Genomic DNA, 19,092 nt, shown 5'->3' on the forward strand with positions numbered 1-19,092 from the left:
TACAGAAATCACCTGAAATTTCCTAAATAAAAATTTATTTAATGTCCAAAAAAAAAAAAATCAAAGACCATCCTAAGAAGATACTGTCCTTGGATAGTGCTGTGTTAACTCATGAGCATATGTGTTCCAAATACAACACAAGGTCCTGGTCTCAAATGGATCCCATCCAACCATGTGTCCAAATGCCCAACATTTCCCTTATTTTCCACTTACAGAGAACTTTATTTTCAAATTCTCTTTAGCCTCATCTCTCAAAAGTAGAACTCTATGACACCAAACAATTTTCTTTGAAAGTAGGAAAGAGAAACCAAGCATTCTTGTTGAGCATTTTAAAATATCTGAATTGTTTTATCAACACTAAATATGCTTGAAAACTCACAGTCCCATTCTCTACCAGTTTGATTTATCTATACTTTCTAGTTATTCTTCAATTCTTGCCCACATGCAAATATACTTTAAAAATGAGTATTACTAGTAGTTTAGATGTGTGAAGGGTTTTACATTATTAAGATTATCCTTGTAGCTGACCAAAATGTGGTTTATATAAGAAACAAAGAACACACTAAACTCCATAAAGTGTCTAGAAGACAAGTACAATCAACTAGACAATGACATATTAACTCACTGGAATATTATTATCTCTTGTTGCTGTTTTATTCTCAGCAACAAATTTGATTTCAGTGTCATATTCATTTAACTCTATAATAAAGCTGCATTATTTCTCAACAACTCACCTACTTAACAATTCCTTCTCAGAATCTAGCATTTAAGGCTTAGTCAAGAATGCATTCAGGCCAATTACTTTTGTAAGTATTTGTGGAAAGACAATCTTATATTTCTGTACAGGAATGAAATGTGTGTGCCCACCCCCAGCTAATTCAATAGCGTACAATAGAGTAGCAAGACTGAAAGCATTTCCACACTGATTCCATTTGCACAGCTTCTCTCCATGAGTTCTCCAATGTAAAATTATTATTCTTAGTGAAGCATTCTTACATTACATTAGTATTCCTTACATTAATAAGTGGCCTCTCTCATGTGATTTGCCTGGTATCTAATAAGGGAGGGACTACTAACCAATTCTGTCCCACACTGATTACACATGAGAAATTGCTCCCCAGTATGTGCAACCTGATGGACAATAAATGGAGATTGCTCGCTAAAGGTAATATCACACTGATTACACTTATAGATTTCCTCTCCAATATGAATTCTCTGGTGCTTAATGAGGTCATTCTTCCGAATGAAGGCTTTCGCACACTGACAACACCCATAGGGCTTCTCTCCAGTATGAATTCTCTGATGCACAATGAGGGCAGAGCTCTGGCTGAAGGATTTCCCACAATCATGACATTCATATGGTTTTTCTCCAGTGTGGATTCTCTGATGTGAGAAAAGATGAGAGCTTCGACTAAAACATTTTCCACAATCTTTACACTCAAAAGGCTTCAGTCCAGTGTGAATTCTGTGGTGCACAACAAGGTGAGACCTCTGGCTATAAGACTTCCCACACTGATTACATTCATATGGCCTCACCCTGACATGTGTTCTCTGATGCAGAATGAGATGTGTGCTCTGTCGGAAAGACTTCCCACACTCAGGACACTCATAGGGTTTCTCTCCAGTGTGAGTCCTCTGATGTCGTATAAGTCGAGAGCTATGAACAAAGGCTTTCCCACACTGATTGCATGTGTACAGTTTGTCTCCTGTGTGAGTTCTCTGATGGGTAACAAGATGGGAGAACCAGCTGAAGGACTTCCCACAGTCTTTGCATTCATATGGCTCCTCACCAGTGTGAGTCTTTTGATGTCCAATGAGGTGGGAACTCCGGCTGAAAGATTTTCCACATTCCTTACATTCATAGGGCTTTTCTCCGGTGTGAATAAGTTGATGCCTGGTAAGATTAGAGCGCCAACTAAAGAATTTTCCACATTCCTTACATTCATAGGGTTTCTCTCTGTGTATACCCTTTGATGCATCAAGGGATGCACCAGGAAGAAGAGAAATGTCATTATCAGGGCACTTGTAGGATTTATCTCCAATGTGAGTTTGTGCAAATTGAATAAGATGAATATTTTGACAGAAAGTTTGGCCACATTCATTACTGCTACCTGTACCACTTTCCTGGTGCCCCGTGAACAATAAATCATGCTTTAAACTTTTAGAATGTGAGCTTCGCCTATGGAAATACTCTCTCAGTACTAGCTGAGCAGGGAGAAAACAGCTTTCCTCATATTTAGCACTTTCACAAGCCTTCTCTTGAATAAGCACTTTCTTCTGGGTGAAAGTCACTTGCCTCATACGTCTTTCTTGGCTGTCATGATATTTGCCCAACTGGTTGTCGCATTTCCAGATGTCTTCCAGTGACAAATACCAAAGATCATTCCTCGACATTCCTTCTATTTTAATGCCAAAGGATTGTCTGTCTTTAGAAATGCTTTTTCTGGAAACTGATGATTTAATTTCAGCTGCAGTCTCTAAATCTAAAAGAAAGGAAAAAGCTTTGTATAACTAAACAAACAATTAAGGTAAGCATGACAAAATGTATGTGTCTAAAGTCTAAAAGTCTAAAAAACCCATGCAGGGTTGCTTTCAAATACGTTTGATAATCTCAGTAGGTAAGGATAAAGGAAAAGATGAAAGAGTAAAAGTAAGTGCATAAAGCTATGTACACAGAAGGAACAAAAATAGTAAACAGAGGACACAGTGCTGAGCATGACCAAAGAGATCAAAAGAACCAATGAAGGGTAACAATAAGGGATATCTCACAGAAAGGCTGCACTCTCATTTCCAAATCCCAAACAGGAACGATGTGAGATGCTAACTTGTATATTTGTTGCCAGGCCTTCCCTCACATATATTCTTCAGACTATTGCCAATTTAAAATTCTTAATCATGACTGGCCACATGCGAGGCAATGTCTTCTGTCCGTACCACCAAAGCATTACAAATGAAGCTCAGCCAGATGGCTGATACAAAGCCCTCTAAGGAAGCTGCATAAGATGGAAGAACAACATGAAACTGAGCTGTTACAGGTTCTCACCTAAACTCTGTTACTACTAGTCATAAATTTAAACAAGTTCCCTAAAATTCATTTTGCTATCCAGAGTCCAAGATCCTAGTTACTACTGTGTAACATTATTATAATCATTATATAAAGTATGAAGCTATTATACTCTGTCACATATATAGCACAAGCTATTATAGTCTGTCACTTCACAGACTCTTATGATATGGCCTTTGGAAGTAAAGTTACTGTAGATGCTGTAGGTAGCCCTAAAGTCCAACAGGATTGGTGTCCTTATAATAAAAGAAAAGATACGGAAACAGACATACGTGGTGCCACCTGAAGATGGGGGCTGAGACATGTGATACATCAACAAGCCAAGAGTGTGGGTCACCAGACACTCTCCTAGAGACTTAGCATGGCCTTAGTTTTGAACTTTTAGCCTCCAGAAATATGAGACAATGAATTTCTATTATTTTAAACTATCTGTTTTCTGTCCTGGTTGAATATGCCTTACCCAAAATCATTGAGGCTGGAAATTTCTGATAAATTTTTTATGTTTTGAAATATGTGCATATAATAATAAGATTATCTTGGAAATGGGAACAAAAATCTAAACACAAAACTCACTGATGTCTCATTTATATGTTTTATATATATATATATATATATATATAGCCTTAATAAAACTTTACAGTGCATTTTTACTAATTCTATACTTGACAAAGATTGCATCTACTAAACCATGAGAAAGCAAAGTGTGACACTCAGCCATTTATGCAGGCTATTGATCCATGTTGCCCTGTATTCTTGATTGTGAATTTATAAGCTTCTGAAAAGCAATCATTTTCTTGCACGTAAGCACTTAGCAGTATACATTACTACGTTGAAAAACAGCACAAAAAGTTGGGATTTAGCTCAGTGGCATAAGCACCTGGCAAGCAGGAGGTTATTAGTTTGATCCCCAGTAACAACAACAACAAAAAACAGCATATAAAAAAACCCAGCATATATCATTTTGTCCAAATCCTCTGAAAACATTCTACACCCATATGTCTAATCATTATTGATGGTCTGCTGCTTGAGAGTCGTTTTATAAATACTCTTCAGTAATGGTAGATTACCCTGCTCACATAACTGAGTTAATGAACTGGACATGAGGAAAGTACATGGCATAAACACTATTGCTGATGAGTTTCAGCTGGAGGGTGAACTGATCACCTTCCGCCAACGTCTGGTCCAGCTTTCCTGTAGTGACTCAAGCCACTGGTACAAAATGTGGGTGAAGCCAATTAGCAAAGATGTTCCTGGCAATCTATGTTCTTTAACATAGCAATAATCTGGCAAGAAATATACTCCTTTAAAATAGGGAAGGCTGGGGCTGGGGATTTAGCTCAGCAGCATAAGCACCTGCCTTGCAAGCAGGCAGTCATGAGTTCGATCCCCCGTACCGATAAAAATGAAAAAGACAAAAAAAAAATGACTAAAATAGGGAAGGCTCAAACTCTTGCCTGTCAGAGCAAGTTTACACTTTCACAAGCCTATCCCAGCAATTGTTGTCTTTAGAACCTTAATTCCTGCACAGGCCTCTCATCAGCTCTAGTTAGTGTCTTTCTGGGGCAAAGATGCCAAAATAGTGATGTTCCTTTAACCAGTAACACAGACATACTCTGCCATCAGATTTTCATCTTCTTCAATTGACAAGATCTTCAGTGTATTTCTTCACAATCAGTTTTCCATGATCAGCAAACCATTTAGTGGCACATGTTCAGTGAGGGTGATTCATCCTTTTGATATGCCATGGTACTCTTCATTTTTAGCTTTTCTACTTTTCATTAACTTTTGTCCACTACTTCAACAGTTAAACCTTGTGTTTCTACAGGTCATTTCAACTCCAGACTTTTGTGTAAGATGTTTCATACTTACATTTTCATTCGGTTTCTTATTCAGCTTGACTTTATGTGTTGTAGGTACATGTGCTTCCTCTTTTCTTCCTCTTTCTCACCATCATCCACAGGGGTATCTGCAGGCTTTTTTTTTTTTGTATATATTTTCAGTATCGTGTACCACAGAACAAAAAATAAGCAAAAACACAGGAACTTACATAGGTCTTGGTGGCCCCATGTGGAGAAGAATTCTCTTCTACACCCTAACCAAAGTAACTTCAACTTGTGATACATATCTAGCTATTTAGGGGACCGCTGGGCCTCTATCAGGTGCTGAAACAGTTTGCCAGACTGCAGCACAAGGTTATTCACCAGTGCCTCTTGACACAACTTACTAAGACTAAGAGGGTTCCTACTAGGCCAGGACAGGAGCACAGAACAAACAACTTTCCCCAAGGACCCCTCTTGCTTTTGCTTCCAGTTTTGCTGTTTTAATAAGGGGTCTATAAGGGTACACATCTATCACAGGGGAGTTGGCGGCCTCAGCAGTGCTTCAACCTAAAAGTGCACCACTGCACTCTGTATGTCACACCTGATGAACCAAATCATTTGCCAAGTCAAACCTTGTCTGAGTCATTTTGTACTGTCAGCACCTTCTCGGATTGGAGAAAAATATTTACTTTAAGTCTCTCCAGGAAAATATATGCCACACTGCTATCAGTGTACACAGAGTGGATTATCATTATGAGTGTATCGGTGAAGGGCAATATGGGCATGTGTAGAAAAGACATTATCACAGCTGAAGGGGCCTGGGTCTTCTTTTTCCATTGGAGATGGAAAAAATGTGTGTTGTGCACCTTCATTTAGACTTCAACCTGTCACATGAAGTCAGGTGTGAACTTCTCCACTTGCGGCATAACAGTGCTCAGTTTCAGATTTTGTAGCATTCTGGATTTCAGATTTTCCATAGAGATGCTCAATACTTTTTTCTTTTTTTGGTACCAGGAATCAAACTCAGGATCTTGTACTAGCCAGGCAGGTGCTGTGCCCAGTACTTATGGCAGCTCCAGGAAATCAATACATCTGATGACTAAGCTCTTTGCCAGGCCAGGTTCCTGACTTCGTGGTACAATTGGACCCCAGGAGCCCTAATTTTTATTCCTAAATTTGTTAGTTCCTTTTTTCTACAATATTCTAATGATTTTCCCCCTTTTCTCTTCTGTCCTAAGGAACAGAGAATTCCATAAAGAAGTTTTTGAGCTACAAATCCAATGTAGAAAATTTAAAATAACTATGATAAGGAGAGGTTGTGCAAGTTCTAGAGGCATGAGTGGGTGCTTTCCTTCAATAGAATCCAAAAATCTCCATTTGCCATAAAACACAAACAGAAAAATATGCTGTTGTTAAACTACAGCACCCATCAATCAACTCATTGCCTTTCTCCTGTTCATTCAGAAGTTCACAGGGACTTGTGAATTTCTTTAAACTCCATAGATTTAAACACTTGGGGTTTCATTATGTTTTTTGACCACAAAGCTTCAGTAAAAATATAAACTGCTAGATCTAGTTAATGATTGTTACTTTTAAAGACTAGTCATCTGACATCCAGGAAAGTCTGCTGAATGAATAAAACACAAAATAGAAAAAAGGAAGGAAAGGAGGGAGGAACAAAGGGAGAGAGAGAGGGAGGAAGGGAAGGAGGGAGGGAGGGAAAGAGGGAGGGAGGAAGGAAGGAAGGAAAAATAAAACAATCTTTTCTCAGGATTTAAAGCAGTCGACAGACCATGTTCTCATTAGTATACTGAAAGACCTGTTCTTGAGACAAAATTTTAATACAATCTCCCATCTGCAAATCAAATGTAAAAATATCAAAAATGTTCTATGATATTTCAAAGTAGAAACACCCAAAGTAGAAGCTCTGAAAAGGAAGCTCTGAAGGCCTGCATTTGAGGTGATAAAAGGCAGCTGGCAGGGGCCTGAACTGAGTCCCAGGTCCAGACTGCACGTGCCTTGAAACCCAACACATAGGGAAGCCTTAGAACATTGTTCCCAGGCGGTTAAGACCACACCCTGAGTCTGAAATCACAGGAGATGCCACAGGAGTCCCAGGAAGCCTAACTGGCCCACGCCCAGAGAACTCCAAGCAGCAAGCTGTGCCTGCTATCTGCTCTGGGAGACAAACATGGGCCAGGTGATTCTTAGGACATGGCGGAAGCCTTGAAACATTGCAAAAAAACCCAGAAATATAGGAAAGTGACAAAACAAAAGAGCAAATGTAATCTCAACCTTCCAGCCCAGACACAGAAAAAAATATAAGTCATACACCTGAAATGCCTGAAATGATATCAACTGAAGTAAAGAAACAACTCCAGGAAGCTATAAAAGAACTCAAATCAGGAAGAATCTCCCAGGTAAAAGAAGAAATGATAAATGTAATGAAAGAAATGTGAATACATCTAAAGAAGACACAGTTAAAAAATTAGAGGAACAATGCAAAAAGATGGAAACTCTGAATGAAAAATATAAGAAACAGAATGCATGAAACAGATTCAAAGAGATATATAGGTAATCAAAAATTCCATCGAAAGTTGGCAAAACCGCCTCAACAAAAGTGAAGATAGAATTTCAGACCTTGATGACATGATTGCAGCTAGTGAACAGAAAAGGAAAGATCTTTTAAAAATAACAAGGAACCAGGAAATTACAATTCAACAACTGCAAGATGATGCAAAGAAAAATACCAAAGGATTAATAGGGATAAACAAAAAGGAAGGTGACAACACAAAGGATATGAAGAGGTTATTTACAGAAGTAATAGCTGAAAATTTCCCAAACATAAGAATGGAAACTGATATACACATCAGTGATGCATACAGCACTCCAAATAACCATAACCAAAATAAAACTATGCCCAGATATATAATAATCACCATCCCATAAATCCAACATAAGAACAATATTAAAAGCTGCAAGAGAAAAGGGACAGATCACCGAAAAAGGAAAGCCTATCAGAATTACAGCAGACTTCTCAACACAGCAGACTTCTCAACACAAACAATGAGGTCAAGAAGAGAATGGAGTGAAGTATTTCAGATCCTAAAGGAAAATGACTTCCAACCCATAGAGATGTACCCTATAAAACTGTCCTGCAAAATCGATGGAGAAATAAAATACTTCTATGACAAAGAACAGTTAAAGAACTTCATGACCACCAAACCAACCCTAGAAAGAATACTGAAAAACATTCTAGACAGACATAGGAAAAAACCACTAAACAAGGCAAACAATTAAACAGAGTAGAAAGGTAAAAAATCAACAGCAGAAAGATAACATGTCAAAAGTAAACCAATATGTATCAGTTATAACCATTAATATAAGTGGCCTCAATTCACCAATTAAAAGAAACAGACTGGCTGAATGGATCGAGAAACAACATCCAACCATATGCTGCATACAGAAAACCCATCTAACCCAAAAGGAAGCTCACAGACTGAAACTCAAAGGATGGAAAACAATACTCCATGCAATAGGATCCAAAAAAAAAAAAAAAAAAAAAAAAAAAAAAAAAAAAACCATGGGAAGCTATTCTGTTTGCAGACAATATGAACTTCAAACCAAGAATGATCCAAAGAGATAAAGAAGGCCACTACATACTAGTTAGAGGAAAACTTCAAGAGGAAGAGATAAAAATCTTACATATATATGCACCAAGTTTGGGAGTACCTTCTATACAAAACAAATATTAACAAAAATGAAAAATCAAATAAGCAATAATACAATTATAGCAGGAGACCTTAACATGCCATTGACACAAAGGGACAGATCAACCAGACAGAAATAAGAGAACTGAATCACACCTGTGAACAAATGTACTTAGTAGATGTATACAGAGTGTTCCAACCAACAACATCGAATATACATTCTTCTCAGCAGCACATGGAACATTCTCTAAAACAGACCATATACTAGCCCACAGAATATGCTTAAGTAAATGCAAAACAATTGAAATTATCCCCTTCATGTTATCAGATCATAGCGCCATGAAACTAGAAATTAATGACAAAAGAAACTGCAAAAATCCCACAAACACATGGAAATTGAATAATACACTCTTGAGCAATCAGTGGGTCACAGAGGAAATTAAAGAAGAAATTAAACAGCATTTGCAGGCAAACAAAAATACAAATACATCTTACTGGAACCTGTGGGATACAATGAAAGCAGTCCTCAATTGTGATGAATAACCATATCAGGAAAACAGAACAAACACAAATAAGCAACCTGATGCTATTCCTCAAACATCTAAAAAAAGAAGAGCAAGCCAAGCCCAAAGCTAAAAGAAGGGGGAAATTATAAAGTTCAGAGCAGAATTCAATGCAACAGACATTAAGAAAACAATGCAAAAATCAATGAATTAAAAAGTTGGTTCTTTGAAAGAATAAATAAAATTGATAGGCCTCTAGCCAACCTTATTTTAAAATGGAAAGAAAAAACTCAAATTCATGCAATAAGGAATGAAAAGGGTGAAATCATTACAAACCCTGTGGAAATACAGAATATCATCAACACCTATTTTGAAAACTTCTACTCTCATAAGCTTGATAACACAGAAGAAATAGAAACATATGAATTACCAAAGCTGGGTCAAGAAGATGTAAAACTGCTGAATAACCAAATTTCAATTAACAAAACGGAAAATGTAATTAAATCCCAACCAACAAAGAAAAGCCCAGGTCCAGATGGATTCACTGCAGAATTCTACAAGAAATTCAAAGATTTAATGCCAACACTCCTCAAACTCTTCAATGAAATTGAAAGGGAAACAATTCTCCCTAACACATTCCTGGAAGCAAACATTACTCTAATGCCAAAACCTGAGAAAGACCCAACCAAAAAGAACTACAGGCCAATCTCTCTAATAAATATAGATGCAAAAATTCTCAATAAAATTTTGTCAAATAGAATGTAGCAAATCAGCAAGAAGATTACACACCATGACCAAGTGGGATTCATCCCAGGAATGCAGGGATGGTTCAATATACACAAATCAATAAATGTAATACACCGTATCAACAGAGCCAAAAATAAGAATCACATGATCATTTCTATAGATGCAGAAAAAGCTTTTGATAAGGTTCAACACTTATTCATGATAAAAACCTTACAGAAAACTGGAATAGATGGTCTTTACCTCAATACAATAAAACCCATCTATGACAAACCAACAGCCAGCATCATATTAAACAGCCAAAAACTGAAAGCTTTTATCTTAAAATCAGGAATAAGACAAGGATGTCCATTATCACCACTCCTATTCAATATAGTGCTAGAAATACTAACCAGAGCTATTAGACAAGAGAGAGAAATAAAAAGAATAAGGATAGGAAAAGTAGAAGTTAAATTATCATTATTTGCAGATGACATGATACTCTACATAGAAGACCCCCAAAAATCCACTGAAAGACTCCTAGGTATAATAAATAAATTCAGAATGTAGCTGGATACAAAGTCAACACTCAAAAATCAATAGCATTCCTATACACTAACAACAAAACCACTGAGAGAGAAATACAAGAAATCACACCCTTTACAATAGCATCTAACAAAATGAAATACTTAGGAATTAATTTAACAAAAGAAGTAAAAGATCTATTCAGGGAAAAGTGTAATATTCTGAAAAAAGAAATTGAAGAGGACTGCAGAAAATGGAAAGACATCCCTTGTTCATGGATAGGAAAAACAAACGTGAAAATGGCTATTCTTCCAAAATTCTAGACTTAATGCAATCCTAATCAAAATACCACTAGCATACCTCACATATCTAAAGAAATCACTCCTAAAAATCATCTGGAACCAGAAGAGCCAGAATAGCAATTCTAAGCAACAAAGGCAAGGCAGGAGGCATCACAATCCCTGACTTGAAGTTTTACTACAAAGCTACTGTAATAAAATCAACATGGTACTGGAATAAAAACAGATCTGAAGATCAATGGAATAGTCAGAGATACAACCACAACTACAAACACACTCACCCACCTTACCTTGATAAAGGGGCCAAGTATGTTCACTGGAAGAACGATAGTCTGTTTAACAAATGGTGCTGGAAAAACTGGCTCTCCATATGCCAAAAACTAAAACTAGACCTATACCTATCACCATATACTAAACTAAAATCTAAATGGATCAAAGATCTGAATATTAAAACAGAAACATTAAATCTTTTGAAAGACAAATTAGGTAGAAATCTTGAAGACATAGGGGCAGGTTGAGAATTCATAAACAAGAATCAAACCGCACGTGAAATACAGAATCAGTAACTGGGATTGTGTCCTATTTAGAGTTTCTGCATGTCAAGAGAAATCTCTAGCATAGCCAAAAGAAAACTCACAAATTGGGAAAAAATCTTAGTCTCTCAGACAAAGGACTTCTGTCCAGGATATATAAAGAATTTTAGAAAATCAGATCCCTAAAATGGGCTTCTGAGATGAATACACAGTTCTCAGATAAAGAAATGCAAATGGCAAATAAATACATGACAAAATGTTCAGCATCATTGGTCATTAGAGAAATGCATACTAAGAAAACACTGAAGTTCCATCTTACTCCAGAAAGAATGGCCAGGATAAAGAAAACTACCAATAACAAATGCTGGAGAGGCTGCGGGGAAAAAGGAACTCTTCTGCACGTTTTGTGGGAGTGTAGACTGATGCAACCACTGTGGAGGTCAGTCTGGAGGTTCCTCAAAAAGCTGGGTTTGGAAGTCCTATTTGACCCAGCTATTCCACTTCTGGGCATATTCCCAGAACTGAAAACATCATACCACAGTGATATATGTGCACCCATGTTTATAGCAGCACAATTTGTAATAGCCAGATCTTGGAAACAACCTAAATGCCCATCTAACTGAGGAATGGGTAAAAAAAATGTGGTATTTTTATACAATGGAGTGCTATTCTGCTATAAAGAATGATCACATTCAGATATTTATAAGTAAATGGAAGGAACTCGAGACCATACTCATAAGTGAAATAAATTAAACTTACATATGTAAATACCATATAGTCTCCCTAGTGTAAGAAATGGTAAAGTACGTAAGATACAAAAAACTCAATAATTACAGTGAAAGGATAAGAATCTGCTTAAAGGGAAAAAAATAATATCTCAGGGAAAATGAGGAAAAAGAAAAAGGAAGGGAAATAAAAAAATGTTCAAAATTATGTAAACACACTTAGGATAAGTAATATGATTACGCTACAAATTCTGTAAGTTCTTGAAACAAAATAGTTAACATTCATAGGACTGGAACAATTGTGCATACTATCTTATAGTGATCTGAGGAACTCTTGAAGATCATTATATAAAATAACCACGCTAGTTATGCTCATACCACCATGTTTTGATATTGTTAAGTATTCCGGCCTCTTTGCTATTGTTGTTTATACGTCTTTTTCATTTCCTGTTTTTCTAGGAATTTGTTTTGTTTTGTCTTGGTTTGTTTTTCCCTCTAATACAGAAAGGATAGGTAAACATGTAGAGACTCATGCATGTGTAGAACTTCTAAAAAGTTTATGAGAATTGATAATATAATGCACAATGAAATGACCAGTTTCTTTGAAGAAAAAGAGACACTAAGGAACCCAGTGCTGATTCCACAGCATCATGATATGAAATCCAGCAATACTATTATTCTTTGTTCAGAGTGATTTCAGTCTGTTTTGTTTTCTTTAATTTCAACATATATGAAAGTATGGACAGCTATTTCGAAGAGAATGAGAGACATTATGGCAGCCATTGTTAACTTCCTTATTGTCTGGTCTTGAAGACCTAAAATGCCTTCATCATCCTGTTCTGGTCAGTTCTATACTATTTTGTTTTGTATGAATTCACTGTATGTGAAGATGTGGACAACTATTTGGAAGAAAACAAGAGACAACATGATAGACAGTGAAGATCTCCAGTTGTCTTGCTTTGAAATCTTTGTCTCTTACACTGTTATCTTATGATGTTCTGTTCTGTTTTATTAGGTTTAATTTTACCCTCTTTAAAAAAAATATATAAAAAAAAAGAAACCAAAAACAAAGACAGGAAAGTAATAAATATCAGAAAACACAATCTCTTACCAAACTGCCAACATCATTGTTCAAGGATGTAATATTAAAAAGAAATACGAATAGTGAAAAAATATTAAATGAAGAGCTACAGTGGGAAAGCAGGTATTTTTGAGAGTTACAATTCTAGAATAGAAGAATTCAGCCAATAGGAACCTGCAGACTGCGGTTTTACAAAGAACAGAGCAAGTGGTACAAGTTCCACTGCTGAACTTCCAGGAATGAGCTGAGCTATGGGAAAGGGACACCTGAAAACGAAAGAGAAGCAAAGACACCAGAATTGACTCTCTTAAGTACTCTTCATAAATGAGACAGTGAGGATGCTAAAATTCATAGTAATAATCAGGGATGAAATAATGCTAGCAAAGCATATCAACAGAAAGACAATTTTAATAAAGAGGTAAAATATATTTGTCTCTGCATGCAAATATGTTACAAGAATGCAGAAAGGAGACTGGTGACCCAGAAACAGAAGATAGATAAGCTCACCTCTCCGTCAGAAACAAGGAACTATGAGAAGAGCTGTAATCCTGTCACCAGAGACTCTAGCCAGCCCATCATGGTCCATGTGGGCCACTCCCCAGGGTAGCTCCTATCTGGTCTCACCTGGATGTGTCCTGTGGTAAAACCCTTTCTGCATCAGCCAGGGCTCCTCCCCTTTCTCCAGCCGCAGGATCACATCTGGCTTAGGAAGCTGATGCCCTGTTCACAATGAAAGACCATGGTTAAGAGCAGGAGCGGTTTCAGGAAACATCCAATCCCTCCCAACCCTTTGCAACACAGGGATTACTCAGAAAGTGGACAATGTGAGGATGCAGAGTATCAAAAAGCAGCACATATTTTTAAAAATTCAACGAATTTTCCCCAGAAGCAGGAGTATCAAAACCCTGCTCTATACCCAAATAAACTAAATCACTAAACCCCATGCCCATACTCTGATACATGCTTCAAGATCTATACCTGCTGAGCCATGAAGAGCCCAAGTTCCATAGTAAGCACAGCTACAAAAACAAATGTTAGTCTTACCCAAGGAAACCAGGTTCTTATAGTTCTCCAACATAACATCTTTGTACATGATCTGCTGAGCAGCATCTAGCAGCTTCCATTCCTCCCTGGTGAAGTCCACGAGCACATCCTTGAAGGTCACACGTATCTGCAATACCAAACACACATGCACCATGCCAGATGCACATCTCTGCCCTCCCTTTCCCAGATCCCAACAGGAAAGACTGGAGACAGAGCACAAACCAGAACTTACTGAAAAAGTAAGGAGTATCCTCCTTGATGGCCAAACCTTAAGTACCTATTACCCAAAACTGAGGTCTACATTGTGCTTTAGGTTCAGAAGTGCCAGATGCATTTTTACTCAAATCAAGCTTATTTTAAACTGCCCCGGTAAGGAAAACAGATACCAAAATTTACTCCATGTTTATAGCACACCTCATTCAAGGCAGGAAAATTGGGGGGAAGTTGATAAGTACTACTTAAAATTTAAGACTTTACACTGAAGCAGGTATTATGACAAGATAATTAAAAACATTTTCTCTCAAAAATGGAGAAATCAGAAGATTATACTTTAGTACAACACAACAATTTGATAAAGAAACAAGATACAGATGTAAGGCCTTTATATGCTATTATCAAAATGGACTGATCATACATAGAAGAAAACCTTTTTGGGTGATGAGGGTATCTCATCAAAGACCACGAAGGTCTTTGGTATACTTGTTTTACCGTGGGAAAATGTATACTTGTTTCTAAATGCTGAAATGTAGAAGATGAGGAGTCACTTTGAGGCCCTGGCCCCTTTGTGACCTACAGTAAACAATAGCCCCCAATATACAAAACAGAGAAGACAAAAATGCCCAATCCCCAGCGGGGAAAATGTTCCCCCCTCTAAACCCATGCTGTGTGACTTGGCTTTGTTTACAGAGTCATAAGGAGGTGGCCGACCACCATTGTGACACTAAAAAACAAATAAAACTATAAACATTCTTGGGCTAATAAAGTTCCTCCTGGGTTAGTGGGGCTAAAAAAACTGGTTTTGCTTGTTTGCTTAACTTAGATAGTTTAGATAAACATTATAGTTTGTCACAAAGCTTGTCACAAAAAATACTTTTTCAAGATAATCGTCTATGCTCTGTAAGTTGATCTGGTTTACTATATAAAAACCCTAAAATAAAGACTTGACATACAATACAGTACAATACAGTTACAATTGCCGTGTCTGCTGTTTCTTTTCTTCGCGCTACACCCCCCGTGTCCTGATTTGGTGTGTGTGTGCCTCTTCCCGGGGTTCAGAGTACACTAGACACTCACAACAAGTGGCGCCCGAACAGGGACCCCGACGGTCGCTTAGGAGAGGTGAGTGTATATATTTATTATGGGGAAATGGGACAATCTTTCTCTTCTCCTTTCTTAAAAATTCTTAAACATTTACTTTCTATGTATGGCATATCGCTCAGGTCGGCTGACTTGGATATGTCTGTTCATACAATTAAAAAATATAATCCTTGGTTCCCAGATGAAGAAACTTTAGATATAAAATTATGGAGGAGGGCGAGAGCTAATATAGAGAAGGCTATGCGACAGGATAAAAAAATTCCTTTACGTTTTTGGGCTATCTGGTCGGTTGTGTACTCTTTATTAAAAGCTATGGAAGATAAACATATTGTAAAAAATTTCCAATAAGAAATTAAACCAGTTATTCAGAAATTACCCCTCACAGAGGAGGAGCAAACTATAGTCCAAAATGATGCTATCGCTTTAACTAGTGAAAAAGCGTCCAAACCGAAAGTGAAACTCGCCGCGGCTGATTCGGCTTTAGCTGCCGCAACAATGTCAACTTCTAATGATTGCCCACTATTACAGGCTATACAACGCCTAACACAGGCGATGGAACAGCTCTCCATTAAGCAGAGCCTTCCTATATGTCCCTCCACGCCTCCCCCATCTAACCCTGACTAAAAAAAGGCTAAACTAGCTTTGGCCGATATGCCAGGAACAGGGGATTCTAAAGACGATAAAACGTCTGTCTTTGCTTTCCCTATTATTAGGCCACAACATGTGGATGGAGTGGCACTTCCCCCTAGATGGAAAGGATTTAATATAGATGATTTAGCAAAATTAAAAAAGGCCGTGACACTTTATGGCCCTCAAGCTCATTATACTAAAAAATTGTTATTAGCGATGTCAGATCATTATAAAAATTTTGCTCATGACTGGGGAACGTTATACTCTAAAAAAATAGCTTCGTTATATGTGTATTATAACAAACCTGTAAAGTAGCTTACTAAATGTGTTTGTTTTACCCTTTTTCCCTAACTGATATGTTAAACAACACTCTCCTCTGTAAAAAATTACAAAAATCTCACCTAATTAATATGTTAACCATTGTTGCCTTCTACAAACTACAAAAGCTGTGCTAAAACAAGCTAACAAGGGCTGTTAATCACTGCTAAGTGCCTCTGTTCTCCGCTAAAGAGCTAAAAAAAAAAAAAAAACTAAAATGACAATTAATTTACATTTGTTTAAAATAACCTGGTTGTGTACAGAGAGATTTGCGTGTGAGTTTGGCCCTTTACCCTAACCATTCAAAGAGATAAATTATCTACTTTAAATGATTTTCAACGTTTACTAGGGGACATTAATTGGCTCCGTCCCAAACTAGATATTCCTACTCATACATTACAACATTTGTTTGCTACTTTACAGGGCTCTTCAGACCCATCTAGCCCTCATACATTAACAACAAAAACAGAACAAAAATTACAATTTATAAAACAACAAATTAAGGATGCCTTTTTAATTAGGATTGATCCTCAATTGCCTCTAACTTTATATATTATTAATACTTTTCAATATCCCTCTACAGTTTTGGGTCAAAATGCTATGCCAATAAAATGGGTATTCGCTAAAACTAAGCAATCTAAAAATGTTATGCCTTATATTGATATGGTTGCCTCTTTAATTATGAATGGTAGGGCTCATTCTATAACTTTAATAAAAAAAGATATAAACAATATATTTATCCCGTTAACTAAAAAACAATAAAAATATTTGTTATTAATTACTAAAACCTTACAAATTGCCTTAACAGATTTCATAAAAACCTTTTCATATCATTTTCGTAAAAGTAAATTATAAAACTTTTTTAGACGTCAACAATTTGTGGTTAATACTTCATTAGCTATACAACCAATTCCACAAGCTTTAACTATATTTACAAATAGATCTAAAAATAAAGTTACATATTAAACTCAAAAATCCTATTGGGTACGTCAGACAAATTTTAATTCTATACAACAAAATAAACTTTTTGCTATATTACAAGTGTTTTTAGATTTTCCTGATCAACCTATTAATATTATAGCTGATTCAGCCTATTCTGTTAGAATAGTGACAAATATCTATTCAGCTGTGTTATATTCTAATAAACCTACCTTACTGTCTTTATTTCAAAAATTACAAATACATGTTCAAAAAAAAATCATTCCAGGGGGCTGGGGATTTAGCTCAGCAGCATAAGCACCTGCCTTGTAAGCAGGCGGTCGTGAGTTCGATCCCTGGTACCAGTAAAAATGAAAAAGACAAGAAAAAAAAATCATTCTTATTTCATTACTCATTTACGTTCTCATTCTCAGTTACCTAGACCATTAATATCAGGTAATAAAACAATATATTCTTTAGTTATGTTTACTACACCTGTTAAAAAACATCAATTTAATCATGCTAATGCTAGACATTTACATTTTAAATATAAGATACCCTTCACAAAAGCTAAACAAATTATAAAAGCCTGCCCTATTTATAGGCCATTACATTTAAAAATCATTCCCTCTGATGTTAATCCTAGAGGAACTCAACCCAATGAGTTATGACAAATAGATGTTACACATTTGCCCTCTTTTGGCCGGCTTTCTTATATACATATAACTATTAATACTTATTCTTCATTTCTATGGGCCACTGCCCAACAAAAAAAATCCACTAAAAATGTTATTATACATTTATTAGAGACTTTTACAGTTACAAAAATTCCCTCTAAAATCAAAACAGATAATAAACCCGCTTATATTAACAAAACATTTAAATAATTTTGTGATCTCCATAATATCACAGAGATTAAATATAATCCCCAGGGTCAAGCTATTGTTAAAAGGGCACATGACACTCTTAAATTACAAATTAAAAAATTAAAAAGGAGGAGTCAGGAAGATATTCAGATACCAATACTGTTTAAATTGCAAAACAGTCCAAAAACATTGCTACATCAGATACTGTTTATTTTAAATTTTCTCAATTTACCACAAAGTAAAATATTAACAAGGGCTAAAAGACATTTCAAACAGCAACAACAACCATAAGTGATTAATAAGCCTATTTAGACTAAAACAGCCCCAGAGACAAAATGAGAAAAGGGCACATTGCTTTATAAGGGGAGAGGTTTTGGTTATATCTCCACAAAACATAAAATTCAACAATGGGTCCCTAGACAATAAATCAAGATCCACGCCTCAAGGCCCTCTTCGCCAATCCCAGAGACAACTCCCCAAAAAACCATATCTTCCGAGGCGAGCTCAAAACCAGCTAAAAGATAAAGATAATAAACCTGTCCCTATTGCCGCCATGGCCAGATTACAACTAAAAAATTCCCGCCGCCATTCACGGCAACCAAATTTAAACCCTCTCCCTACATGGGGACAAATAAAAAAAATTGACTCAAAAAGGACAACGGCTTGTCCTTCAAGCAGGGAAGCCTTTAAACCCTAAAAATTTGTTTTTAGCTTTATGTGCCTTGCTCACCGTAACATCGGGGACTGAGGTACCCCAACATTCTTATTGGGCTTATATTCCAAATCCCCCTTTACTAAAACCTGTAGTATGGAAAACTATTGATATATCACTATATACAACACCAAAAAAAAAAATTTTTGTCAACACCATGGGCCGATTTAACCCCCCATAATCAAGATAATAAAACATTGTTCAATTTTACTTATTATGACAATCAACGGCCTATTTGTATTGGGGAACCGCCTTGCATCCCTCTGGGATGACAATATTAGATTCAACATAAAATAAAAGCAGG

The 19,092-nt window shown here is 36.5% G+C and overlaps 1 protein-coding gene across 3 annotated transcripts in view; it reads right to left on the minus strand.

The window, feature by feature from the left end:
- Nucleotides 1–18: 18 nt before the first annotated feature.
- Znf10 (zinc finger protein 10) overlaps nucleotides 19–19,092 on the minus strand; it is a 49,106-nt gene continuing 30,032 nt past the window's right edge. For all 3 annotated transcript variants that reach the window (XM_063225387.1, XM_003461127.4, XM_063225386.1), the window contains 3 exons: nucleotides 14,028–14,154; nucleotides 13,608–13,703; nucleotides 19–2,483 (listed from right to left, as the gene is read on the minus strand). In XM_063225387.1, coding sequence (XP_063081457.1) covers nucleotides 1,018–2,483; nucleotides 13,608–13,703; nucleotides 14,028–14,076 — 1,611 coding nt within the window. In that variant the 5' untranslated portion in view covers nucleotides 14,077–14,154 and the 3' untranslated portion in view covers nucleotides 19–1,017. The remainder of the gene's footprint in view (nucleotides 2,484–13,607; nucleotides 13,704–14,027; nucleotides 14,155–19,092) is intronic.

The sequence above is a fragment of the Cavia porcellus genome, unplaced genomic scaffold, assembly GCF_034190915.1.
Source record: "Cavia porcellus strain 051 isolate PalLab524CR breed Dunkin Hartley unplaced genomic scaffold, mCavPor4.1 scaffold_16, whole genome shotgun sequence".
In the NCBI taxonomy this organism is placed as follows: domain Eukaryota; kingdom Metazoa; phylum Chordata; class Mammalia; order Rodentia; family Caviidae; genus Cavia; species Cavia porcellus.